This window comes from Balaenoptera borealis (genome assembly GCF_965194805.1).
Source record: "Balaenoptera borealis genome assembly, chromosome: 5".
Taxonomy (NCBI): Eukaryota; Metazoa; Chordata; class Mammalia; order Artiodactyla; family Balaenopteridae; genus Balaenoptera; species Balaenoptera borealis.
Window position 1 is genome coordinate 127,337,374 of NC_138862.1, and position 25,973 is coordinate 127,363,346.

The 25,973-nt window shown below is 47.2% G+C and overlaps 1 protein-coding gene across 9 annotated transcripts in view; it reads right to left on the bottom strand.

The window, feature by feature from the left end:
- Window positions 1-1,405: 1,405 nt before the first annotated feature.
- Window positions 1,406-25,973, bottom strand: part of ESYT3 (extended synaptotagmin 3) — a 56,815-nt gene continuing 32,247 nt past the window's right edge. The window contains exons 5-23 of one of the 9 annotated variants that reach the window (XR_014245146.1): window positions 25,867-25,933; window positions 25,166-25,255; window positions 24,629-24,684; window positions 23,081-23,201; window positions 20,984-21,154; window positions 20,232-20,314; window positions 18,378-18,426; window positions 18,043-18,132; window positions 17,541-17,603; window positions 17,375-17,437; window positions 16,751-16,819; window positions 16,116-16,202; window positions 15,256-15,405; window positions 12,967-13,463; window positions 12,173-12,271; window positions 11,305-11,436; window positions 5,170-5,246; window positions 4,282-4,331; window positions 1,406-3,937 (exon numbers count right to left, since the gene is read on the bottom strand). Coding sequence is in view for 8 of the 9 variants with exons in the window: in XM_082393787.1 (XP_082249913.1) it covers window positions 5,053-5,275; window positions 11,305-11,436; window positions 12,173-12,271; window positions 12,967-13,463; window positions 15,256-15,405; window positions 16,116-16,202; window positions 16,751-16,819; window positions 17,375-17,437; window positions 17,541-17,603; window positions 18,043-18,132; window positions 18,378-18,426; window positions 20,232-20,314; window positions 20,984-21,154; window positions 23,081-23,201; window positions 24,629-24,684; window positions 25,166-25,255; window positions 25,867-25,933 (2,110 nt within the window). In the remaining variant the exon portion in view is untranslated. The other 8 variants (XM_082393789.1, XM_082393788.1, XM_082393790.1 and 5 more) reach the window with 8 other exon arrangements.

The following is a 25,973-nucleotide window of genomic DNA, read 5'->3' on the forward strand; positions in this document are numbered from 1 at the left end:
GGCCTTGCAGTGTCTCTCCAGTGCCCTCAATTGGCAAGCCTAACCTCAAGCCCCCTGGCAAAGGAGAGGAGGCTGTGGTGTCTCTAGTATCAAAGCAGGGCAAAGATGGGTTGATTTGGAGCTGAAAGGTAATAAACTAGTAACTGCCACATACTTATAATTAATTTTTAAAATAGAAAACTATCTTTAATTTCTTAAATAAGGAATTTAACATTCCTCTGAACCAGCTTCATGGTCCTTCTTAGATGTCAGTACTAGCATTTCAGTGCCACTGGCTTTTTGAACCCGGTTTTTGCAAACATTTTTGGTTGCTTGATTACTTGTTTATATTTCTTAAACAATTAAGACTTACTTAGGTTTGCCAACATATTTTACAGATTTCTTTGCTCTCCGTTGTTTCCCACATGCCACTTCTGCCTTAATGTTACATTTTCCTTCTTGCTGAAATACATCTAGTGGCCATTTTTCAGTTGGTGTTCCCACGTGCTTCATATTTTTAAAATTGGTTTTGTTTTTATAATTTTTGCCTGTGAGCTTCCCTTTAGTGGGAATTATCTGCTGCAGTGGTCCAACATGTGCCCTAGGTGGTCATGACAACCCTATGGGCTAGTTTTGTGGTTGCCTCTGTCAGGGCTTCACATGGTTCCAGGTTCTAAACCAATTCTCACATTAGTTTCCAGGTGTGGAGGTTTCCACACCAAGTCAGTTGTGTGTAACTTCAGACCCCGTGGTCCTGTAGGAGAGAGTAGGTGATTGTTTCCACCCACTGCTGACAACCAACTCCTTGTCCTCATTGGCAGCAAAGGCATTTTCTGATGACAAAACTTTTCAGGCTCCTGTGCCTTACACAGTAGCTTTGCCTTCTCTCTGGTGTGTGCTAAAATTCTGGTTCTCTTCAAAACACCCCCTTCAACTCCTATACCCTGCTGTAGATTTTCTCTTTGGATCATCACCAGAACTTTACCTGTGTTACTTTTTCATCAACCGTGTTTAAAATAAATGTTGTTCATGGTTTAACTAGGTTTTCTATGTGTTTGGAAGAGGAAGGATAGGTTTTCACTTGTCTGCTTTGTCTGCCATCTTGCTCAGTAGTTGTTTTAGGGTTGCTAATATTCAGGACGTGATATATGATACATTCCCTTCTACTCCTCTGGCACTTTATCATTTTCAAGGAACTTGTCTGTTTAATGAACATTACAATGCCACTGTGAGGTAGATAGGACAGGCATCAATTGTCCCATTTTATTATGAGAATTTGTCACCGAAAACAGCAGAAACAAATTTTATTACACGTCGGCCACGTACTTAGCATAGCCTTGGATGATGGGGGCGAAAATCAATTCAAGTAGCTTCTAGGTCAATTGGAGAGTAAACAGAAACATTAAATACCAAACACAGTACAGGCAGTTGATTAGCATACGACCTTAGTAGATATTTAATAAACATTTAAAAAAATTAAATGTTACATGGCAGGGATTTGCTAAAATGAAAAATGTACAGTGTTGATAGTAGATGCTCTAGGTCAGGGGTCCCCAACCCCCGGGCCACGGACCGATACTGGTCCGTGGCACGTGAGGAACCGGGCCGCACAGCAGGAGGTGAGCGGCAGGTGAGCGAGCAAAGCTTCATCTGTATTCACAGCCGCTCCTCATCGCTCACATTACCGCCTGAGCTCCGCCTCCTGTCAGATCAGCAGCGGCATTAGATTCTCATAGGAGCGCGAACCCTACTGTGAACTGTGCATGCAAGGGATGTAGGTTGCGTGCTCCTTATGAGAATCTAATGCCTGATGATCTGAGGTGGAGCTGAGGCGGTGATGCTAGCGCTGGGGAGCAGCTGCAGATACAGATTATCATTAGCAGAGAGGTGTGACTGCACAGAGACCGTAATAAATCAGTTGCTTTCAGACATATCAAAACCCTATCAGTTGGGTATAAAATGGTAATTCACTATTGTTTAGATGTACGTTTCTCTGATTACTTAGTGCAGTCAAGGCATCTTTTCATGTGTAGCCCGCATTCAGATTTCTCTTCTATGAATTGCCTGTTGTGGAAAAGTATCTTCAAAGTGACCCTTAGCTTCTTCTACAATGTGAGGAAATTATAATGAGGAGGGTATAAAAATGTTAAGGACTGCTGCTAACCAATGACTGAGTTTTTAAATACTTGGCCAGGATAAGAGTAGTCTCTCCTATTTTTGTAAAGCTATGATTCATTCTCCACCCCACTGCAATCTGATTTGTGCTTCTGCTATTTCTTTTTAAAGTGGAGCATTAAATGTAAACCAACCCTTTCTATTTTTGTCAAGGTCTAAAAACATCCGTTTAGAAATATGAATACAATTAACCTGACATTTGCAACAACAACAACAAAAAAATCCCTATCAGTGAGTGGCAAGTGAAAACAAGCTCAGGGCCCCACTGATTCTGCATTATGGTGAGTTGTATAATTATTTCATTATATATTATAGTGTAATAATAATAGAAATAAAGTGCACAATAAATGTAATGCTCTTGAATCATCCTGAAGCCACCCCCTCCCCCGCCCCAGTCTGTGGAAAAATTATCTTCCATGAAACCGGTCCCTGGTGCCAAAAAAGTTGGGGACTGCTGCCCTAGGTGGGGGGAGAGGCCCTTTCAGTGTGGGGTGGCTTAACGGAGGAGGTGGGTTTGACATGGGCCTCTAAGAGGTGAGTAGGATTAGTAGGCAGGATATATTTGGACTATTCTGGAACAGAGCATCTGCACATGAATAAGGTAGCAGAAAACTGGAGACCTGATTATGTTAGGTCTGAAACACAAGGAGTGGGCTTGAATTTTGTAGAAAGCAGGAAATAATAATTTATAAGTGAGGGTAACATGACAAAAACTTTGTTTTAAGATGTTACCATTCTGCAGAAAAGTGGCAGTGAAGGCAGTGGTAGGGAGAGGAAAGTGATGGCAGGGGGTACTGCCTGAGTAGATAAGTGAAAAGAGGATGTGACTCGACAACAGCTCTAGGAGTGTGAGAAAGGACAAGAATATGTGGTTTTATAAAGTCTGAAATGCAAAAGAGGCACTTGTTTAAGTTTACAATTTACATATTTTGCTTTTAACATGTTGTTTAGGTGAACCAGCCCTCTCTTAGAAGAGTGGAGCAGAATTCCCAAACCTATCTGAGAGAGATACAGAAAGCCCCTTGTTCTCTGGCACTGACACTCGGCAGCAGCCTCCAGTGCTCTATTGGAGTGCAGACGTAGACCTGGGTTTGAAAATCTCCTTGCATTTTCCTATGGAAATAATGCCAAATGCTAGAGTTTGGTCCCAGGCCATCCCACACTGGAGTACTATCACTAACATTGTTGCCATCAGGAAAGTACATTTTAGTTCCAAATCAGATACATGAACAAACCTCCAGGTAGAGAAGTACCAGAGGTGGCAGCCAGCAGGGCTTAGGTAGAGTTAGCTCTTGGCACTTTTTGGTGGATCACTTTTTAGTCCCATAAAAGAAGCCTCCTCCCTTGGTCAGTCACTGCCCAGGAATACTGATAGCTGCTCCACAAACAGACCTCCCTCACCCTCTGTGTCTGAGACAGGACCCTTTTGGTGCATACATTCACACGAGTCCTAAGTCAGTGAAAATTCACCACTGAGGTTCTGATAATTTGTTAGGCACAAATATGCCGCTTGTTTATGGATTTAAACAATTAAATCCAATCAAGAAAGAGTAGTTCTTGCTTCTACATGTGTTTACCTCTTCCTAATACTATCCAGTCATGCAGTTACATTGCACACAAGAATGTGTGTGTGTGTGTATATATATATATATGTATGTATGTATTTTTTTTAAATGGCTGCTCTGATTTAAGTTACAGAATATACATATGTACACATTTAAAAAATAAAGATGTTGTTGTTCATCATCAACTTCTGGGCTGGCCATCTGGAGTCAGCTCATACCTGTAAGATAGTTGGGTTTGGACTTGTGTTAGTATTGAGAGTGTGCTGTGGCAACATCAGGACAGGTGGCCTAATCTACCCTACCTGGGCCTCTGTGGGACCAGCAGAACTCATCACAGTAGGTTGGCTGGCCAGGGTTAAGACGAGAGCTTACAGAGGTCCTTTAGGTAAGTGAAATCTGTAGACAGTAAAGCCTTAAGTAAAGGTGATAATGTCTCCTTGATAAACAAAGGAGTTGATATGTACTGAAAAGGGAAGAACTTTGGAGAGAGAATATGGGCAACTGTCTGAGACAATGTCTTGAGTAGCAGATTTAATGTGATAAAATGAAAGGGCTCACTTACCACTGTGAGAAGCCCTTATTCAGATCTTCTTTTGATAAGTCAATCAGTACCTAAACAAACACAAATAATCAGTTCCCTTCCCCAAAACTGCATTAAATGGAAACATATTGGGATAAATGAAATTGATCATAAAAAGGGCCTCCTTGAGTTTTGAGCAGGAGCTCTTTTTCCTTTAGCTTTCAATATGGAACCTTTCCAGAAGGACAGTACTGACACTGACCTCAGTGTCCTGGGAAAAGGTGAATTGCTGTTTGCAGTTGTACCTCAGAAATTTATTTATGAATGTGTTAGAGAGAACAGCTTGCCTTTACTCATGAACTGATCCAGAATTTTAAGCAAGACACCATAGTTTCCTCAGTAGTAAAAATGGGGATATCATCACGTACTTCACAGAAGTGGGCTTTTAAAAATGAGTATAAGAGGTGTTTATTAAAATACAACAACTACAGAGTGTACGAATATCATTCTTTTTTGTCTCTCCTTGGCATCTTCCTGAGGATTATATTTCCTTTACTTCTAACTTTAAGTAAAATCCCATTCACCACAAAAATCTTGACATAATGAGATCCAAGCTTCACACAATGCTGTATTTATCAAAACAATACTTAATACCATAGTAGAAGTTCAAATACTTGTGTAGTGATGAACTTGGATATTCAAGTTTGTTAAAATAGGGTTTATTATATTAATTTATATACTTCAGTTTCAAGAGTATTTTTTAAAAAGACACAAAACAAAAAGCCTCCCAGTGAGGCTATACCTTCCTTGAAGTCAGTTCTGGTAATAGCCAGATGATCCCATCAGAATTTCTGCAAGGGTGTGTTCCACCAGTGAACTCCAGTTAGCTACCAGGAGGGAAAGAATACCAAAAGTCCCTTTTGTACTTACTTTTCCTAGCTCCTTCCTTCTGTGTGAGCCAAGTGGCCTACTGTTTTTCACTGCGACGTCTAGTGACCTCTTCTTTACTTCATCCAAGGGAACAAAAAATTCAAATCTTTAAGGAGCAAAAAGTTAGGAAATGAGATTTATATATTTTAATCATTTTCACTGAAAATCTCAAGTGTTCATCCATTTTCCTACCTTTAAAACAGAAGATATAGACTATTGAGAAGAGCATCTAGAACAGTACTGGGTTACAGCAGATACTCAATGCATCATTGTTATAGATAATCACTGTCCTGTGTTATATTCACAAACCCTGGAAGTGTCAAGAGGCTGTTTGCTTCTCTGAGAAGTTCCTTGAACTGTCGTGCTTTGGGGTTTGCTTCCTTCCTTCTCTGACTCTACTCTGGTTGTCACTCTTTCGGCTGCCCCTTCTCTCTCTGAACAGTGCCAGCTAAGGGCTAGGATGCTGAATAATTAGGTTTGCTGGAATTGCATGGAAAACAGTAGTCTTTTCCCACTTACGCCTGTGGAGTAAGGCAGAGGAATCTTAGTATACAAGCTTTGTCGTGGACTCATAAGATGCCTCTGGACTCCTTACTTTTCTGGTTTTTTAAAAAAAAAAAATCTTCAAATTTTTTTAATTGAGTGAAAGATTCTTTAGATTCTATAGTGCTTCACACTTTTGAAAAGTTTGACACACATGATTCAATATAATCCCATAATATTTTTTAATTTTTTAAATTGAGATATAAGTGACATGGCATTATTAGTTTCATGTTTACTGTAATGATGTGATTTGGATATGTTGTGAAATGATCAGTCTAATTAACATCCATCACCATACATAGTTACAAAAAAAATTTTTTCTTGTGATGAGAACTTTCAAGATCCACTCTCCTAGCTACTTTCAAGTATGTAATACAGTATTATTAACTATAGTCACCATGCTGTACATTATAACCCCATGAATATTAATTTTATAACTGGAAATTTGTACCTTTTGACCCATCATCTATTTCACACACACCCCAACCGCCACCTCTGGCAACCACCAATATGTTCTCTATATCCATAAGCTCGGGTTTTTTTGTTTGGTTGGTTTTTGGCACTTTTAGATTCCACATATAAGTGAGATCATAAGTAATTATCTTTTTCTGCCTTATTTAACTTAGCATAATGCCCTCAAGGTCTATCCATGTTGTTTCAAATGGCAAGATTTCATTCTTTTTCATGACTGAATAATATTCTATGGTATATATATATATATACCACATTTAAAAAAATCCATTCATCCATCAGTGGACATTTAGGTTGTTTCCATGTCTTGGCTATTGTAAATAATGCCACAGTGAACATGGGGGTACATATATCATTTTGAATGAGTGTTGTTTTATTTTGATAAATACCCAGAAATGGAATTGCTGGATTGTATGGTAGTTCTATTTTTGATTTTTTGAGGAACCTCCATGTTGTTTTCCATAGCAGCTGCCCCAATTTATGTTCCCACCAGCCGTGCCCAAGGGTTCCCTTTTCTCCACATCCTCACCAACACCTGTTATTTCTTTTTGATAATAGCCATTCTGACAGGTGTGAGGTGATATTTCATCATGGTTTTGATTTGCATTTCCCTGATGATTAATGATGTTGAGCATCTTTTCATGTACCTACTGACCATCTGTATGTCTTCTTTGGAAAAATGTCTATTCAGAGCCTCTGCCCATTTTTTAATCAGATTGTTTGATTTTTTTGCTGTTGAGTTCTATGAGTTCTTTATAGATTTTGGATATTAACCACTTTTCCAATATATTATCTGAAAGTATGTTCTCCCATTCGGTAGATTGTCTTTTCATTTTGTTGATGGTTTCCTTTGCTGTGCAGAAGCCTGTTAGTTTAATGTAGTCTCATGTAGTCTCACTTGTTTATTTTTGCTTTAGTCGCCTTTGGTTTTGGTGTCAAATCCAAAAAACCATTGCCAAGACTGATGTCAATGAGCTTAACCCACCTATGTTCACTTCTAAGAGTTGCAGAGTTTCAGCTCTTACTTTCAAGTCTTTAGTCCATTTTGAGTTAATTTTTGTGTCTAGTGTAAGATAGTGGTTGAATTTTATTTTGTTGCATGTGGCTGTCCAATTTTCCTAACACCACTTATTGAAGAGACTGTGCTTTCCCCCATTATACATTCTTGGCTCCTTTGCCATAAGTTAATCAGCTATACATGTGTGGACAAACGCAATCTACAGATTCAGTGCAATCAAAATTCCAGTGGCATTTGTCACAGAAATAGAACAAACAATCCTAAGATTTGCGTGGCACCACAAAAGAGCCAAAGTAATCTTGAGAAAGATGAACAAAGCTGGAGGCATCATGCTCCCTGATGCCTCCAGGCATCAAACTATATTACAAAGTTATAATAATCAAAACAGTATGGTTCTGGCATAAAAAGAGACAGATCAATGGGACCGAATAGACAGCTCAGAAATAATAATGTTTAACATTATTAATTCTTCCAATTCATGAGCATGATACATCGTTCCATCTGTTTGTGTTGTCTTCGATTTGTTTCATCAGCGTCTTATAGTTTTCAGAGTACAGGTCTCTTACCTCCTTAGTTAGATTTACTCCTAGATATTTTATTCTTTTTGATGCAATTGTAAATGGATTTTCTTAATTTCTCTGATAGTTTGTTGTCAGCGTATAGAAATGCAACAGATTTCTGTATATTAATTTTGTATCCTGCAACGTTACTGAATTCATTTATTAGTTCTAATAGGCTTTTGGTGACATCTTCAGGATTTTCTTTATAAAGCATCACGTCATCTTTAAACAGTGACAGTTTTACTTCTCCCTTTGGATTCCTTTTTTTTTTTTTTTTTTCCTTGTCTGATTGCTGTGGCTAGGACTTCCAATAATATGTTTAAACCTGGTAAGAGTGGGCATCCTTGTCTGAGGGTAGTGCTTGTCTTGTAAAATGAGTTTTGCAAGTGTTTCCTTTTCTGTATTTTGGAAGAGTTTGGGGATGACTGGTGTTAATTCTTCTTTGAATATTTGGTAGAATTCACTAGTGAAGCTGTGTGGTCCTGGACCTGTTTGTTGGGAGATTTATGATTGCTGATTAAAACTTCTTACTAGTAATCAGTCTGTTCAGATTTTCTGTTTCTTCATTATTCAGTCTTGGTAGGTTGTATCTTTCTAGGAATTTATCCTTTTCTTCTAGGTTATCTAATTTGTTGGCGTATAACTATTCATAGTAGTCTCTTATCCTTTGTATTTCTGTGGTATCGATTTTTACAGTTCCTCTTTTCTCTTTTATATCCTCTTTTTTTCTTGGTGAGTCTAGCTAAAGGTTTATCAATTTTGTTTATCTTTTCAAAGAACCAGCTCTAAGTTTCATTGATTTTTTTTTTCTATTGTCTTTTTAGTCTCTATTTCCACTCTATTTGAACTTTATTTCCTTCCTTCTGCTGACTTTGGACTTTATTCTTCTTTTTCTTATTCCTTGAGGCGTAAAGTTAGGTTGTTTATTTGAGATTTTTCTTATTTCTTACTTATTTTTCTTGTTTATGATATATGCATTTATTGCTATGAAATTCCTTCTTAGAACTGCTTTTGCTGCATCCCATAAATTTTATGTTACATTTCCATTTTCTTTGTCTGAAGGCATTTTTTGATTTCTTGATATAATTTCAATCTTCTTAAATTTATTAAGACTTGTGGCAGCCTAGTATATGATCTATCCAGGAGAATGTTCTATATGCACTTGAGAAGAATGTGTATTCTGCTGCTTTTGGATGGACTGTTCTTTGTATATGTTAAGTTCATCTGGTATAACATGTCATATACAGCTTATGTTTCCTTATTGAATTTGTCTGGATGATCTATCCTTTGATGAAGTAGGGTATTAAAGTACCCTACTATTATTATTTTATTGCTATCTATGTCTCCCTTTAGGTCTGTGAATATTTGCTTTATGTATTTAGGTGCTCTTAGGTTGGGTACATAAATATTTACAAATACTATATCCTCTTGTTGGATTGACCCCTTTATCATTATGTAATGCCCTTGTCTTTTATTACAGTCTTTGTTTTAAAGTCTGTTTTGTCTAATATAAGCATAGCAACACCTTGGCTTTCTTTCAGTTTTTATTTGCATGGAATATCTTTTTCCATCCTTCACTTTCTGTCTGTGTGCATCTTTAGATCTAAAGTGAGTCTCTTGTAGGCAGCATATAGATGGGTCTTGTTTTTTTTTTAATCCACTTAGCCACTCTCTTTTGATTGGAGAATTTAGTCCATTTCCATTTAAAGTAATTATTGATAGGTATGTACTTATTGCTATTTTATTAATTTTTTACTGGCTGTTTTGTAGATCCTCTGTTCCTTTTTTCTTCTCTTGCTCTCTTCCTTTGTGGTTTGATGACTTTAGTGGTATGCTTAGATTCCTTTTTCTTTACCATTTGTGTACCTTCTATAGGTTTTTGCTTTGTGCTTACCATTAGGCTTACATATGACAACTTACAACAGTCTATTTTAAGTTGATAACTTAAGTGTGAATGCATTTTAGGGGCTTCCCTGGTGGCGCAGTGGTTAAGAATCCACCTGCCAATGCAGGGGACACAGGTTTGAGCCCTGGTCCAGGAAGATCCCACATGCTGCAGAGCAACTAAGCCCATGCGCCACAACTACTAAACCCACGCACCTAGAGCCTGTGCTCCACAACAAGAGAAGCTTAAAGAAATCACTCGTAAGCTGGTTTAGTGATGGTGAACTCCTTTAGCTTTTGCTTGTCTGGAAAGCTCTCCTTCAATTCTGAATGATAACTTTCCCTGGTAGAGTATTTTTGGTTGGAAGTGTTTTCCTTTCAGCACTTTGAATATTGTGCCACTCCGTTCTGGCCTGCAAAGTTTCTGCTGATAGTCTTATAGGGGGGCTCCCTGTAATGTAACTACTTGTTTTTCTCTTGCTGTTTTTAAGATTCTCTCCTTGTCTTTAACTTTAGAGATTTTAATTATAATGTATATGGTATGAGTCATGTACTCAACAAGAGACCTCTGAACTCCTTACTTCTAGGTTTACATTTAAGATGGAGGTTGCCAAGTCTGCCTCGTAGGTAATCCAGGCATATCTTGCTGTTACAATTTTGAGAGAGAATTACTAACAGATTAGGTTTGTCACAAAAGTCAACCTCCTGTGTTCCCACATAGCAATTTTGACATCCTTTTATAATTGTGTCAGAGCTCTCTGAAGGCAACATCTTTCACCTGTGTGGCTGTAGAATATAGGATGGTGCCTGGTATGTAGAGTGTTCAATAAATACTGAATGAATGTATTCTCTCTCCCCCACACTCTTTCATGATATCGATGAACTCAAAATGTAGCTTTTGAAGGAATATATTAGTCATTAGACATGGCCCAAAAAGGACTCAGTACAACTCTTTTCAAAATGAGTAGTTATTGACCAAGATAAGAGGAAACCAACATTATTAGATGTATCTTCCTAGGCTGGCTAGCAATGTCTTCTCTTAGGATCCCACAGCAAAAAGAAGCAATGATGAGATTCTGACTTCCATACCTTGTGATCAACTTGAAATCAAGAATTAGAATATTACGGTTAAGACTTGCCACCACAGACCCATCACAAGCAAGAAATGTGATTAGACTCTGTCTACTGGTTTGTCCCCAAGGACATGGGTGGACACGCGAAGGGAGGGTATCTGTTCTACCTGCCACCTGTGCTTTGTTGCGGGTGGGAAGACAGGCCAAAGAGCTTGGAGCTTTGGAGGAAATTTTAGGTCCTTAGGTTCAAGGTATGTTTACTTTTGATTGAAAGAAAACATATTTGACCAGATTCAAATCCTTTTACTGCCAAAGAGGCTTCATTTAAAGAGAAAGAGTATGGAACATTTCATAATCAGGAGCACTTTAGTACCTATGGACAAGAAAAGTGGGTAGCTGTTTTGCTAAACTTCCCTGGCAGTCCTTTTCTCTCACTAAAGTATAGAAGCTTTATGAAAGCATAGACTGTGTAGTCCTGTTCAACCCCAGCCCTTCCCAGCATCTGGCAGCTGCCAGGTACACGGGAGGTGCTCAGCAAATACTCGAGCGGCTGAGGCACTCTAGGCAGGCCACCTGGGCCACTTACGTCTCATCAAACAGGGGGTCCAGGGTCTTCCGCTTCACTGAGGTCTTCTTACGACTCGCCCACCTCCTTTCTGGCAACAAGTAGACACGGACGTAGGGATCAGCTCCACTGCTGGAACAGGGCATCAGGTTTCTGATTTGGTTTCAAAGACATTAAAGAAAAAAGACCCCTGGTTTTGAAATACTGAAAATACTCATTTAGAGAAAGCTGTACTATCCATACAGCTTTAGATGGCCTTGAGGATAAAAATGCCCTGCAGTCCAGACCAAAAAAAGCAAAAGTCTGCAGAATTCGGAGGACATCAGATGCATGGTTTTGTAAACATGCATTTTGTAAAGCTGGGTGTAGAGCCAAGTACCATTCCATCTGAAGGAAGTTGAAGATTCTCACTTGAGAAAATGTCCTGGCTCCAAACCACCCCAGACAATTTTGCAGTGGTTGTGTCTGAGCAAAGCCCTTGGCTCTGGAGCCCATCAGCACCACTGAGGATCTGTTACAGCATGCACAGCATGCAGGCCTTCAAACCTCATTCCTTCCAAATGTCTACCTTGTCTACCTTGGGGCTGCCTGCCCCTGCCACTGCTCCAAGTGCCCCCACTCTGATTTTGGTCACCTGATGCTCTCAAATAACCTTTCCTGGCCCTTGCATCCCTTTTTTTTTTTTGTTTTAAACATCTTTATTGAAGTATAATTGCCTTACAATGGTGTGTTAGCTTCTGCTTTATAACAAAGTGAATCAGTTATACATATACAATATGTTCCCATTTCTCTTCCCTCTTGCATCTCCCTCTCTCCCACCCTCCCCATCCCACCCCTCTAGGTGGTCACAAAGCACCGAGCTGATCTCCCTGTCCTAGCATCCCTTTACCTGCAGCCGTTGATTAGCACGCTGAGACAGTGCTGCAGACACACATAGCGCACCGTGAGCTGGATCTCACCCAGCCCCTGATGCCTGAGATCCTCGTCTCTGTAAAGAAAGGCCTTGTCGTTTCTCTTGCCATTACAAGTGCTGGCCTCTCCCCGCACCCCCAAGAAGCATGTAAGTTAATAAAATAATTCTCAGTAAGGTTCCTTTTAGTTGGAAGTCAGTTCTATCCAGCATTCATGTAAAATTATCCTACTTCACAGTAGGAAAAGCATGGCACAGTAGGAAGAACCCTGGAGAGCAGCATCTGCTTTTATACTATGATTTCTTGTGGAACCTTGGGTGAGTTATTCGACCTTTATGATAGTAAGTTCTATCTTGTAGGGTTATTGTGAAGATCAAATTAAATAACATGCTAAGCCCGGAGTCAACATTTAATAAATGTAAGCCACTGATTATATAATTCCACATTCTAAGCTTTCCATACCATCCCAGTATAAATAACTCTTTAGAATTCAGTGTATGTTTCTGCTGTAAGGAACCTTAACAACTGAAGTCCAACATCTATTTTATAGTTGGTGTGTAGCTAGAGCCACATGAGACTTTTTGGCATGTGCACACGTGCTTTCTCTCTCCCCAGCCTGTGTTCTTTCTATCTCACCATGCTGCCTCTCATGAAGCCATTTTGTGAAAAACCAGAACTTGCACAGAAAAGTAAGTTCATATCTACTTTTCCATCCAGGGAGGTATTTTTCATGCAGGTCATTTTAGAAAAGATTAAGCAGAGAGGTGCATACTCAGTGTTGAGGCTGACATCTGTCAGGTCAAAGCAGGAAGAGGCCAGGGAGTTGAGCGAGGACATGCTGGAAGCCAGCCTCTTGGGTGGCCATGTGAATAGGGAGGCAGGGCATTTCGTGGGTCTGGGTGACTTGACGGGCCCCGGACAGTGGGGGCCTGGGACAGCCAGGAAGATGGTGGACACACTCTTCTTCTCCCCCATGGGTGCCCAGAACCCTCTGGCTCTGTCCTTGCCTTTGGGCTCTGGGCCCATCTCTTGAAGTGTGGGCTTGGTGGCAGCAATGGTGGCACTGGTGGTGGCTGTGGTGCTTTTGGAGGCTTGCTTGATATCAGAAGCAGGGTCTGGAGGGCATGGCAAATCTGCAGGGCCCTCTCCCTGCGGTGGGGCTCTGGGGCCCTGGTTGGTGGCAGCCTTCTTAATGAGCAGAGGGCCTTTCTTTAGGGCTTCAGGTCCTGTGTATGGGCTTCCCAGCTCTCGTTCTTCCAAGTGCAGGAACTGTAAGCAGATGACAGGGTGGTTTATGGGCTGGGCACACCACTACCACTCTCTCCCCCTCTGCTCTCACCTTAACCTCTGGGAAGTGGTTCCTTCTCTTTTCTGGAAGGAACAGTTTTCTCAAAACTCAGTTCCTTCCTGACTCCCCAAATCCAATGGATTTTTACCCCCAGACCATATCTTTTTACCCCTAGACCATATCTTCCTTAACCTCTCTGCCCCTGGCTCACTCTGACCAGACCTTCTGTCTTTTCCCTTCCTCCTGCCTCACCAGTCTTCATGAAGACTTGGTTCTGATCCCCTTTTCTCTATCCACTGGTACTGGATGCTGGAGACCTGGCCAATTCTCACAGCATGCACTTCCCCTCGGCGCAGAGGACTCCCAGATCTACACCTCCAGTCTTGCCCTCACCTTAACCTTCATATAGATCACCAGCTGCCTTCTGGATATGGTCATTTCTAGCTGTCACCTTATTTACCATTGCTTTCCCTAAAATGTGTTTCCTATCCAGACACACCCCTGTGCTCGTAGCACCAGAGTTTCAAACCTCAGCCATTGTGTCTCTCCTTCCCCTTTTCCCATCAGTCATTAAGACTCTTCCTAGGAACTACCATTTCCAGCAATAAGGCGATCAAAATATTCTGAAAAACCTCTTGTTAGGAATGCTCAATAAAAATGAAACAAACATACTTTTAAATGCATAGCCAAATTCACAAGAAAGTAAGGAAAATCCTTAGGTTAAAAAAAAAGAGAGAGAGAGAAAACTGAAAAATAAAGGTTAACTTTCCCGGGGTCATTTATCAACCATGGACTCCAAAGGGTTTGGAGAAGAGACCTAGGGTCAGAGTAGGACCCATGAAGGTGGGATATCTTTAGTGAAAAAGTAGTCTAGGATAAATAAACATTTCACCCACCAGCAAAGATTGATGACAAGAATATATCTATCTCAGCCTGTACTCTGGTTGGGGGAAATAGTCTTTCATGAGAATCTGGCACCTTATAGCCTGTCTCCTATAAATTTTGGGTTCATATTTATACCACCCATGGGGTTTTGAAACCGAAAGTTTGAAAATTAACATAAAAGTGGACTCAGGTGTGTAATGTTCCTGAGGTGCTTGGTTGCAGCCAAAGCAGAACTTCCTTGGACGTGAACAACCTCAATCCCGGTCACAAAGGTAACACTGAACATATGTCTGCAACCCAAGTTACCAAACGTAGAAATGAATCACCATGAAAAAGCATCAGCAGACATAACAGACATCAAAATTTAACTACCAAGATCTTCAGATAATAGAATTAACATACATTTTAAGTATTTTCAAATGATTAAAGATGGGATAGAATCATGAGAAGATAATAAAACACAAAAAAGAAAAGACATTGTAGATATGGAAAAGATAAAGTGAAAGATGAAGAATAGCCTTTGAAACAAAAACTGGGAACAGGTTAAACAGCAGGTTAGGCATAGCCAAAGAAAGAATTAGTGGTCTGGAAGACAGGTCTGAGGAAATTAGAATGTAGCACCCAGAGATAAAGAGATGGAAAATATGAAGGTGAGATCAGGTTAAGCCATGGAGATGATGATAAGGTCCAACATAATAGAAGGAATTGTAGAAGGAGGGATTAAAAGATTAGGAGAGGCAATATTTGAAGAGAAAATGGCTGACAATATTCTGAAATTGATAAAAAAATATGAATCCATCTCCTAGCTTCTTCCCAACACAGTGCAGATACTTAGTGCTGGGGCAGACCACCCCCTGCCTACCCTGGGGGAAAAGGGGAGAGGTTTACCCGAAGCACCAGCCTCATGGAGATAAGGCTGTCCAGGCCTGAGTGGTCCAGCTGGAAGCGCTGCTCGAGGGTAAGGTCTGCACAGGGGAGAATCTGGCACAGGGGGAACTCCAGCACTCCTAGGGCACATTCTTGGTCATCATCAAGCACCTGGGCAGTGGGCCAGTCACAAAACAAGAGGATAACCAAGTCCCACCCTCACCAGCCTACTCTCTGGGCTCCAGCCAAGACTGAGTTCACTTCAGTAAGTATGTTCTGTGTTTCTTTTGGCCTCTGGTCCTGTTCTGAAAACTGGAAATGGGACCAGGCCTGGTCCCTGCCTTCAGTCAGGGCAGGAGAGTGACTCAGGGTAGAGGCAACTATGATCTGTATGAGGCAAGCCTGTCAAATGCCGGGGCCGTCAGGGCTTTAGGGACTGATGAGCTGTGCTGCTCTATGATGGGACTTCCAGACAGGGCTGAGGGTCCCCAAAGACCCCAGTTCTACTACTTGTTGGTCATGAGATCTTGGACAAGTCATCATTTGAGCCTCTATTTGCTCAGGTGTAAAGAAGATCTCTCTCTTCCACAGATCTTTTTTTAAAGAAGTACATCATCATTAATGTCCTGAGTAGATTCCAACCCAGGCCACGCTGGGTGCTAGGTAACAACTGGAGAGACTCTGGCAGGGAGCACCAAGGGACCTGAGGGTTTGTCCTTCCACAACCTCCTACCCAGTGACCTTGGTCACCAGGCTCACGAATATGTGGGCCCTCAGTATCCTCTCCTGACTTTACTGCCGGGGGAGCCTGCTCAAGCCCCCTACCCCTCCTAGCTTAGATGCCTCTTAGCTCTGTTCCAAGAGCCCAACTTCAAGCAAACCTTCAGATGCAGCTGTTCAGTGGCCACGTTGTGCACAAAGAAGGAGAACGCCTGGCTCCACACAGGGTCCTTGCTGTGGGGACAGGTCTGGGGACAGGAGAGGGAGAGATCACTGAAGGGTCAAGTTGGGCAGGCCAGGATACCAGCACCCTCTGCTCTCATTCTGGCCCCCTGGTGCCATTGGGGGCCTTCTCTGTGTCCGCCCAGGGATAGACCCAAGCACACTACAGCTCGTGGGAGGCACTAGGGCAGGGCAGTCAGGCTCAAAGGCAAGGAGAGTTTGCCAGGAAATCTCACAGGGGCTGAAATCCTACCAGCATTAGAGCTCACTTCCAGGGGGACTTTTGCTGCTGGGGGTGGGGGAAAGGACATAGGCGTAGAGCCGTGCCTAAGCTTGAACTCTAGTTCTTCTGCTTTCTAGCCCTTAGGTGAGTCCCTGATCTCTGCCTCCAGATTCTTGAACTGTGGAACTATCTTGTGAGGTTATTTTGAAGACAGAGTAATATAAAGTGCCTATCGTGTGCCGGCACCTACTAGGCATGCAGTGTAAGCGAATTCCCTTTTGCTTCTCTCCCTGAAGTGTTGGGGCACCTGCCCATTTCCTTAGTCCTCGGCTACACGCCAAGCTGTCTTACCTTGCTCAGGTGTGTCTTCTTGCCTACAGATAGCTTGACATAGGAAGAAGGGTCTCTGCTGACTTTATTCTGTGAGGGGACAAATCCACAAAATGGAGGTGGCACCCACAGTGCCAACTTGAGACCCTGCCTCTCAACCCTCAGGAGCATTGGTGGGACCTGAGGCCACCCAACCACTTCCCTTTGAGAGAAGCCTCCCCTGGTGCTCCCAGGAGCCCCGGGCTACCATCACTGCGCCAGCACCTAGACAGGGTTGACCCCAGGGGGAGCTTCCGAGTTAAAGATGGGAGGCCTGGCTGGGCACAGGCCCTGTTCCCTAGAGCTGTGGAGACAGACAGGGTGCAGTTGAGTTCCGGCTCCCCCTTAGCTGTGTGACACAAGCACTTAGCTTTCCGGGTCCTATTTTTAAAATGGCAATAAAAATGGACACACGGCCACCATGGGGCTCAAGCATAGCAGATGTGGGGATGAGCTGCCTAGCCCGGTGCCCGGCTCACTGCAGACTCATTGAACGGCGGCACTCATTGGCCCCGGGCTGTGTGTGCACGGCGTCGCCCAGCAGACGTGGGGCTGTGGTTACTCTGGGGAAAAGGAGCTGTGACTTGCTTTCACACCCACACTTACCCTGGCAAATCTGGAGAGTTTTTTGGCTCGATAGTCACCATTTAGGTAGTCAAAAGGGTTTCTCTGCAGCACGAGAAGAACAGGGTGAATGAGCAACACGTGGACATTTGAAAGTGACGGGCACAAGGCAGGGTGTGTGTGACACTCTGGCTGTGTCACCACTCACCGGCAGGTTGCAGGCGCTCTCCAAGAAGACCACGAGAATGGCAGTGGAAAAACTACCATGGTCCTACAAGCAGACACAGACCCTCACTAGGTGCCCCCAGCAGCAGGAGACACAGACTGGTTTAGGAGAAGCCTCTTCATGCCTGAAGAGGCAGCCCTTGCCCTCCAGACTGGCCATACCTTCCCTCACAACCTAGCTCTTTGCTGAGGCTGAAAATACACCTGCAGCATGACAGACTCAAGTCAGAACCGGTGGACTTCCCTATGAACTGGGCTGACGGGCACTAACAGAGCGTTTAAGGATCCCATCCGCCCTGTGTGGAGATGAGGGCTGAGGGACGTGCTCCCCAGCAGGTGGGGCTGGCTGGAGGACTCTGGGGGCAAGGTCTGTGGCTTCAGCTCGCTAGCCCCCCCCTGCCTCCCCACACAGCTCTCACGTGGACCAGACCTGCCGCAAGTTCCCCCTCCCCCTTCTGCCAGGGAGCCCGACAGCCCGCACTCACCTCCGTCACAGCTTCCGGGTCTGTGATCAGTGAAAGCCACTCCAGCCTCAGGTGCAGCTGCCCGCTCCTTGTGTCCTTCAGGGCAAACCACTGCAGGGGGAGGGGGAGGGGGAGGAGGGCTTGGGGAAGGGCCAGTGGGACGCTACTGACTCTCTTCAGGCAGCTCAGTTCTGGGACCCAGCAGGGCCCTAATAGGGGCTTCAGGGAAGAGGTGAACCAGCCCAGACAGGGTAGGCTCTGGACTAGGAGAGGTGGTTATGGAAGGACAGAAGTACTACACTTCGGGATGGAAATGATGCTGTCCACAAGGAGGGGTTTGCAGGCACCAACTCTACCTCATCCACCACTCTGTTGGTCATGACGTCCCCGAGGCAGATCTGCAGGCTGGAATACACAGGGAGCGGAAAGTCAGCTCAGCTCAGGGGCAGGACAAGCAGCGGGCGTGGAGGCCCACCCTGAAATCTGTTTTGAAATATCTGAGTGGGACCCTCAAGACAGAGGACCTTATTCATCCCAAGAATGAATGGGAGACCACTTGGAGCTCAAGCAAAGGAAGGGCTGTCTGACCATCGGGGCCCCCACTGGGCATGCTGCCCGGGCAGGCAGGCGGCTCTGATCCCAGAGGGGAATAAGCAGACACTGCTGGGCACACTGGCTCTGGATTGCTCAATGAGGGTGCTATTGGCATTTGGGCTGGGATGAGTCTTCACTGTGCAGAACTGCCCATGCACTGCAGGAATTTAGCCTCCCTGTCCTGTGTCCTCTAAATGCCAGTGGCACCACCTCCCGCAGTCATTGTAATAACCCGAAATGCCCCTCCATTTCCAAAACTGGCCCAGATGCCCTCCGGGGCTACGTATAGTTGGCATGTGTGTGAGAGGCGGTAACACATTCACGGCGTGCCTTCCGCCTCGCCCGACCCAAGCCCAACTGGAGGGTCCTGAGAGCCAGAGGGGAAATTAATTCCATGTATCTGTTAGAAATGTGCTTGAGCTCAAAACACACTTGAAATCAGTTACCTAAAACACGAACCACAAGACACACTTCTAATCGGCAACATTACAAAAATCACAACTCCTTTCTCACAACTCCTTTCATTAAGAGGAAAAATTAAAAATGATAAGTAACGTGGTGAGCTATTTCTCAGGTGGTCAGATTGTTCCCCTCCCATTTTGTTTTGTTTCTATTTTTTAAAATCACCTGTTCACGGAAACAAGCTAAAAAATTTAGGAGTAAGAAGATTTGGGTAAAACTCTCTTTTCTGCTGCCTCCTAACCCCGGCCTCTAAGATGAGCAGCGGTGTGGCGTCCACACAAGCACATGCGAACACACATACATGTCCATCCTCCCTGGAAAGATGTATCAACTGCTCAGGTCACTCCCAACTGCTTCCCTTACTTCCCTAGATAGAAATGAATATCCTCGAGGTCAACATACATAGATCCTACTCATCATTTTTAAAAGCTGTGGGATATTCTGTAGTTTGGCAGTGACAAATTTGTTGAAACACTCAGGCAATGTCCTCTGACTCTGGACATTCACGTTTCCAGCTTTTTTGGTTTGTCACCACAGATCGGTCTGCAGTAAACATTTCAGGTATAATGCTTTTATAGGAGATTCCTGGAATTGGGATGGCTGGACCAAAACACATGTAAATTTAGAGTTTTGATAGCCAGCCCCCACGCCGGTCATTTCAATCCTGTCACAGCCCTGAGGCTCTGTGTTCCTATGAACTGGAAGGAGAGAGAGGTGCCTTGACCTGCAGGCCACAACGGCTGATGAAGCAGACCTCAAGCATGACCCCAGGGGAGCCAAGTTCCAGCTCAGAGTGAGCAGACGGTTCCTGGGTACCGGGGGCCTGGCCATCCATGCCAGCCTTGGCCCTGCCCACTGCTCCAAACGGGGACTCTGGGTGCATTATGAGGAGCACAGAAAGCAGAGCCCACGGTACACACACGTCGGGGCCCTCCCTATACCCCAGAGGGCTGGGGCTCAGGGCTGGGCACGCGGGAGGCATCTGGGGGGAGGTTTGTGGCAGCGGTGCGGAATGATGGGACTGGTTGCCTGGTACAGTCACCACGTCAGAGTGCAGCGAGGGTTGCAGGGCCCTGGGCGGTGGAAGCAGGGGTACCTGTGCCTCAAGGCCTAGAGCCCTGCGCCCCCAGGCCCAGCTCGGCCCTCCTCCTCACCTGCCCAAGAAGTCATCCTTGTCAGGATCCTCATCGTACAGGTCCACCTCCAGGTCCTGCCCAGGGACTTCATACACTGTGAACTGGAAGGAGAGAGAGGTGCCTTGACCTGCAGGCCACAACGGCTGAGGAAGCAGACCTCAAGCATGACCCCAGGGGAGCCAAGTTCCAGCTCTGCCACCTGCCAGCTCGGAGCCCCGGGCAGGTTCCTGCCCTTCTCAGTGCCTGGAGAACCCCACCTGTGAGAAGGGAGTGATGCCCTCTCCTGCCGGGTGCGGAGGATTAGAGGCAGCCTGTGCCAGCCTGTGGGCAGGGTGTGTGCTCGGGGTGCTGGCTGCTGTGTTTTCTGCAACACTCAAACAGCCTGTGGGCCTGCCCTTCACACGATAAGGATTGTGGTTGAACTTAAGGCAGAACTTCAGGCTCCCGGTGTCTGGCTCTGGGAGGGGAGGCTGAGAGGACTGGGGCAGAACTGCCCCTGAGCTTCTTTGATTTGATTTGAAAACTTCCAACAAAGCCAGCTCTGGTTGGGAAGGGACGTAGGAATCTGTCCATAGGCTGGCCCTCCATCAGGGGCCAGAGTGGCCCACCTCTGGAAGCCTGTCCCCAAGGGCCACGCCTGTGGCCCAGTGTTGCCCGTGGGGGTGTGAGGACCATGAAGGCAGGGCCCTCCCTTGTTTGGGACAGAACCACCCAGAGTGGAGCCCTGGAGGGCATGGAGAGCAGCCGGGAGCCGCTAAGGAGACCCTCACCTCAAACACCTCGTTCCAGGTGGGGTTCAGGTTCTTATGGATGGTCCTGCTCCGGAAATGCTGCAGGCCGATTCTCACCTTGGCGTAGGGGTCTGACTTGCCTTGGTGTCCTAGGAAGTTGTCCTTCTGGGCCAGCTTTTCTGCCTCCAGCAAGTGGACTCTGATGACTCCCTGGAAGATGCCCCAGCCCGGGCTTCACAGCTGTTTCTAAGGCCCTCAAAGCCCCCGACATCGGAGCCCCAGCCCCACCTTACCCTCCCCGTGTCTGGACAGGGAGACAGAAGCCAGAGACGACAGCCTCTTGGCCAGGGCCACGCAGCAAGGGACGGCAGGGCCCAGGGCTGTGTCCACTGCATCACGATGCCCGGCCACATCCCCGGCCCTCCCGCCCCTCCGTGCCTCCAGCCTGCCCCGTGAAGGGCCCGTTCCACTGCGGCCACTTCCTCGTCCTGTGCCAACTGCCACGCCACCCGAGCGGCTTTCCTCCTGCGTTCCAGCTGCGTTCCAACCCCTCTCTAGCCTACACGTAGACTGAGGCCCGGGGTCATTTCTTCCCACTACCCAGGTGTACACACCCCTGTGGCCGCTGCCTGCTGCTGGCAGGGGGTCCCTGGGCTCGTAAAGGCCCCAGCACTGAGTCACCCCACTCCCAACGCCCTAGGCTATGTCACAAGTCAGAACAGAGCACAAGAACCAGGAAAAACACAGCTCAGGGGGCCAGTAGGCCTCTGGCCTAGAACTATTTCTTTTAAATATCAGTAAATACATATGCATTTGCCCTTTGACCCAGCAATCCCACGTCTAGAAATCTATCCTAAAGACATACTGGCAAACATATGAAAAGATATGGACAAGGCTCTTCATGACAGCGCTATTGGAAATAACAGAAGACCAGACACAGCTCAGCCGTCCATCAGTAGAGAACTGGTTGAATAGATGCGGTACATTCACGTGGTGGAGTACCACGTACCACACTGTCATGGGGTGACCCTCATGACACACGCATGACAACAGCAAGGTGAGGAGAGCGGTGGCCTGCTGCCGCCCATCCAAGAAAGGGGGACTACGCGTGTAATCAGATGCGTACCCACAGCCATCACGCGTGTATGTGCTCATATCAGAAAACAATGAAAAATGCTGGAGGAGGAGGGACTAGGTGGTAGAAGCTAGACTCCTTAAAGTACAATTTGTTTTTCACACTGGCCTTTAGAAGTGTGCAAATATTTTACATGATTGTAAAAGGAAGTTAAGGTAAAAATTAAACTCTAGAAACAGAAAATGGAAGGAAACAAATCAATGTAAATATTCACGGCCAGTTGTTGTCACAGACACACAGAGAGGAACTATTCCAAGTGAGTTTAAATTGTAGCCACTTGACAGTACATCTCTAGTGGGATATGCCCTAAGGACAGAATGTCTGCAGTAGCTATGAGGTAGGTGACGGTGCTGTACTGAGACTGCTAAACACGCAGTGTGGGGTAAGGGCCATGCGTCACCCCTGCGTGGCCTGATGCCTCACACCTGGCTCTGATGGTAAAAATAGGCACTCTCCCGTCTCCTGAGGCCCTGACTCCCAGCCCCATGGCCAGGGCACCTTCTGTGGGGAGGCCATGTGGCTGTCCTCCTGAGGGCAGCCCTGAGGGCAGGCCCCCTCCTCAGGGGCCTCCTGAGCTCCCAGGACAGTCGGGGGCAGTGGGGCTGGGCACCCAAGGAAGCCCCACGTCCTGGCTCCTTCCCAGAAGGCGTAAGCGTTCTTCCTGCCACCAAAGGATGGAATGGGAGCCTCCTGTCCCTGAAGGGAGAATGGGGGGCTCCTGGAGTTTCCCGGGAGTGAGTGTGACTGCCCACAGTCCCCAACACAGGCCGCATGGGGGGACCAGGATCCAGGAAGGAATGCTCCCTGGGCTTTTTCCCTCTCAAGACAGGTGACTTTGGGCAAGTCATTCAACCTTCCTGAGACTCAGTCTTCGCACCATAAAATAGGATGCCAGGCCCTCACAGGGCGGAAATGAGCATCGCCATCTGAGGGTGCATCTCCCTGGCCCGTCTGTCCCTCAGCTCTGGGCCCAGTGCTCTGCGGCCAGTGCGGGTACTCACGCAGGGCAGAGGGAAGCGCAGGTTGGTCAGGTCCAGCCCCTTCTTCACGGGCACAGTCACACGGTTGGGCAGCACCAGGTGGGCAGCAATGAGGTCCTCCAGCAGGCTGTCTGACATCTCACTGGGGACAGTGGGCACGCACAGCTGTGGAGTGTGGCACCACCTCCCCCAGGCCACCTGCCCGTCTGCCCATCCCTGGAGCTGGAACCAGGAGCAGAGCTTGGGGGCAGGTGGGCCCATCTCGGGACAGAGCAGCCCTGACCCCAGCCTGCCTGGATGGGGGGTCAGGGGGAGGATGTAGGGTGTACGTTTTGACCGCCCCTGAGCCCCCCCACCCCAATCCTGCTTTGTTCTCTGAGGCATCACAGCATCGTAGCCAAGAGCGAGGACATGGATCCTGGGTTAGAATCTTGGCTCCGTCAACCACAAGCTGCGTGACCTTGGAAAGTCTCTGATGTCTCCAGACCTTAGTTTCCTCATCTCTAAAATGGGGATAATTATGCCTACTTCCTGGGGTTGTTATGAGGATGAGTTAATACGTGTAAAGTGCTGAGAACAGTGCTTAGTGCCCAGTAAATGCCAGGTATGTGTTCACTGTTGTAGCCCTTCTACTCTCTGACATCACCTTGAAATCCTCCTTCTTTATTGCCTGACTCTATCTCGCCAGTAGTGGGAGACAGGGGCAGTGCCCAGAACAGGGCTGGCACGCAGTAGGTGCTCAGGAAATACCTTCTAACTGAAAGAATGCATGACTGGATTCTCTGCGCCCAGGGAGTGAAGATCAGTGGGAATGTCCCCAGTGAGGGAGTGAGTGGTCCTCCCCGCAGGTGGGGACAGCTGCTGGGCCTGGCGAGCCAGCCAGGGGCTACCCTGGATGGTCCACTGTCCCTCCCTCCTGGGAGGTGTGTCCACACGGGGCTGGAGCCCTTCTCTGCTTCTCTCAGGGGCCTGAGGCTCTGAGCGCAGCACCACACCAGCCCCAGGAAGGTGGGTTGCCCAGACCAGCTCCTCCTCACTGGCCTCTGCTGTGACAGCTGCCCCTTCCCATGCCAGTGTCTGTGTCTGGGCGGGAGCCACTTGGGCTTCTCACACACACTTGGGGAGAGAGTGGATGTGAACAAGGAGGACACTCGTGTGTATCCACACCCACTGTGCCAGCACTGCACATACCTGACTGTTCTCTCAAGGGGACTCAAGACAGAGGAACCAGGCTCCCCATTTACTGAGGAAGAGCCCAGAGAGGTGAAGTAACTTGTCCAAAGGCACACAGTGGCTGAGGGGGGGCCAGGAGCCTGGTCTGGCTGGCCTGGTTCCAGAGCCTGCGCGCCCCCCTCATTAGCCCACGCGGCCTCCTCTAGGACATCTCACCTGATGGCGTCACTCCAAACACACCAACGCTATCCCTCTGGAGGGGGCAGCTGCCCACCCCTCTCCTCGTGCAGAGAGGGAGAGGGGGGAGGGCACAGCCACGGTGTGGCTCCCGTCACTGGCTGCACGGCCCGGAGGGCCCCACCTCGGGCTGGCCTGGCGGTTCGCACAGGCACTTACTTGATTCCTGGCGCATCCAGCAGGTTGGTCAGGCCTGTCCAGTTGATCTGCAGGTGCTGCAGGGGCAGAGGGAGGCCGTTAGGCTGGAAGGAACCAGAAGCCCAGGCTGAGAATCCTCTGCCAAGGGCCCCGCCCCCGCCCCCACGGAGAATTCAGCCAACTGCGGGGGGGGCACCCCCTGTGGGGGGCGAGGCGGGTGAGGGCGCCTCCCAGTCCTGCTCGGGACCAGGGCTGTCAGGCGGGCTGCTTCCGCCGGGACCACAGGAGCGGCCCGAGGGCAGGGCCACAGGCCAGCCTGGCATCCGAGGGCTCTGAGTTACAGCCTCCTCTCTGTGACCTCAGCCACTTCTCCAGGCTGTTTCCTGGGCTCGGGGGAAGCAGAGTCGAGCACCTCAGGCCGCCTTAGGGAGCACATGACATGAGGGGTCCAGGTGGGCTTCGGCAGCGTCTGTTCTTGGGCTCAAACCCAGTGTCTGGACCCAGTGGGCGAGCGCTGGCCCACAGGGAGCGGCAAGCCCGCCTCGTCCTGGGACTCACCGGCTTCTGAAGGAAGAACATGGTCACAGCTCCCACGAAGGGCTTGTCCACCAGGAGGGGCTCCAGGATGACCCGCAGCGTGCCCTGCAGCTGGACAGCACAGAGGGCCGGGAGGGACCTCAGCCGCCCTTCTTCCCGCACCTGCTCTGCTCATTCATGCCCGAGCCATCCCCAGATGTCAGGGCCACCTGCCATCACAGCAGGGGCCACACTCGGGGAAAAGAAGCCAGCGTGCAGCTGCCACCCCTTTGCCGGTTCCCAAGGGCCACAAGCTGGCCCCCACTGCCTTGCTGCTGGGGGGTTGTAGCCTTGACCATGGCCGGGACCCAGGAGTGCTTTCCAGCTCCAGCTCAGCTCCTCTACTCCTACCACAAAATAGCTCTATCTCCTCCATCCACCTCAGTTTCTCAGCACCGGCTCTGCATCGCTTCATAAAGAGAGCCTCTCACTTCCCAGGGCAGTCGAAGCCTCTCTGGCAGGGGGATTTGATGAACAGAGGCAGGCGTGGGGCTGTCCTGAGCAGCGGGGTGGTGAAGCCCAGCCACCACTTCCTGGCCCTGTGATCTCGGGCCTGGAGTCCCTTGATTGGTACCAGCCTCTGTGCTTGGTGTCAACACCCCCGCTGCAGCCTCCTCCAGCACAAGCCCGCTTCCCCTGCCCTGACCCCCAACCTGGAGGCAGTCACGCCGGGCTCCACCCACCTGGATCCCGTTCACACCAGCCTGTATCTTCTGCAGCTCCACGCTGATCTCACAGTCCCCGATGTAGCTGAAAGTGGGGAGGGAGAAGGAAGGCGGAGAGGAGGGGC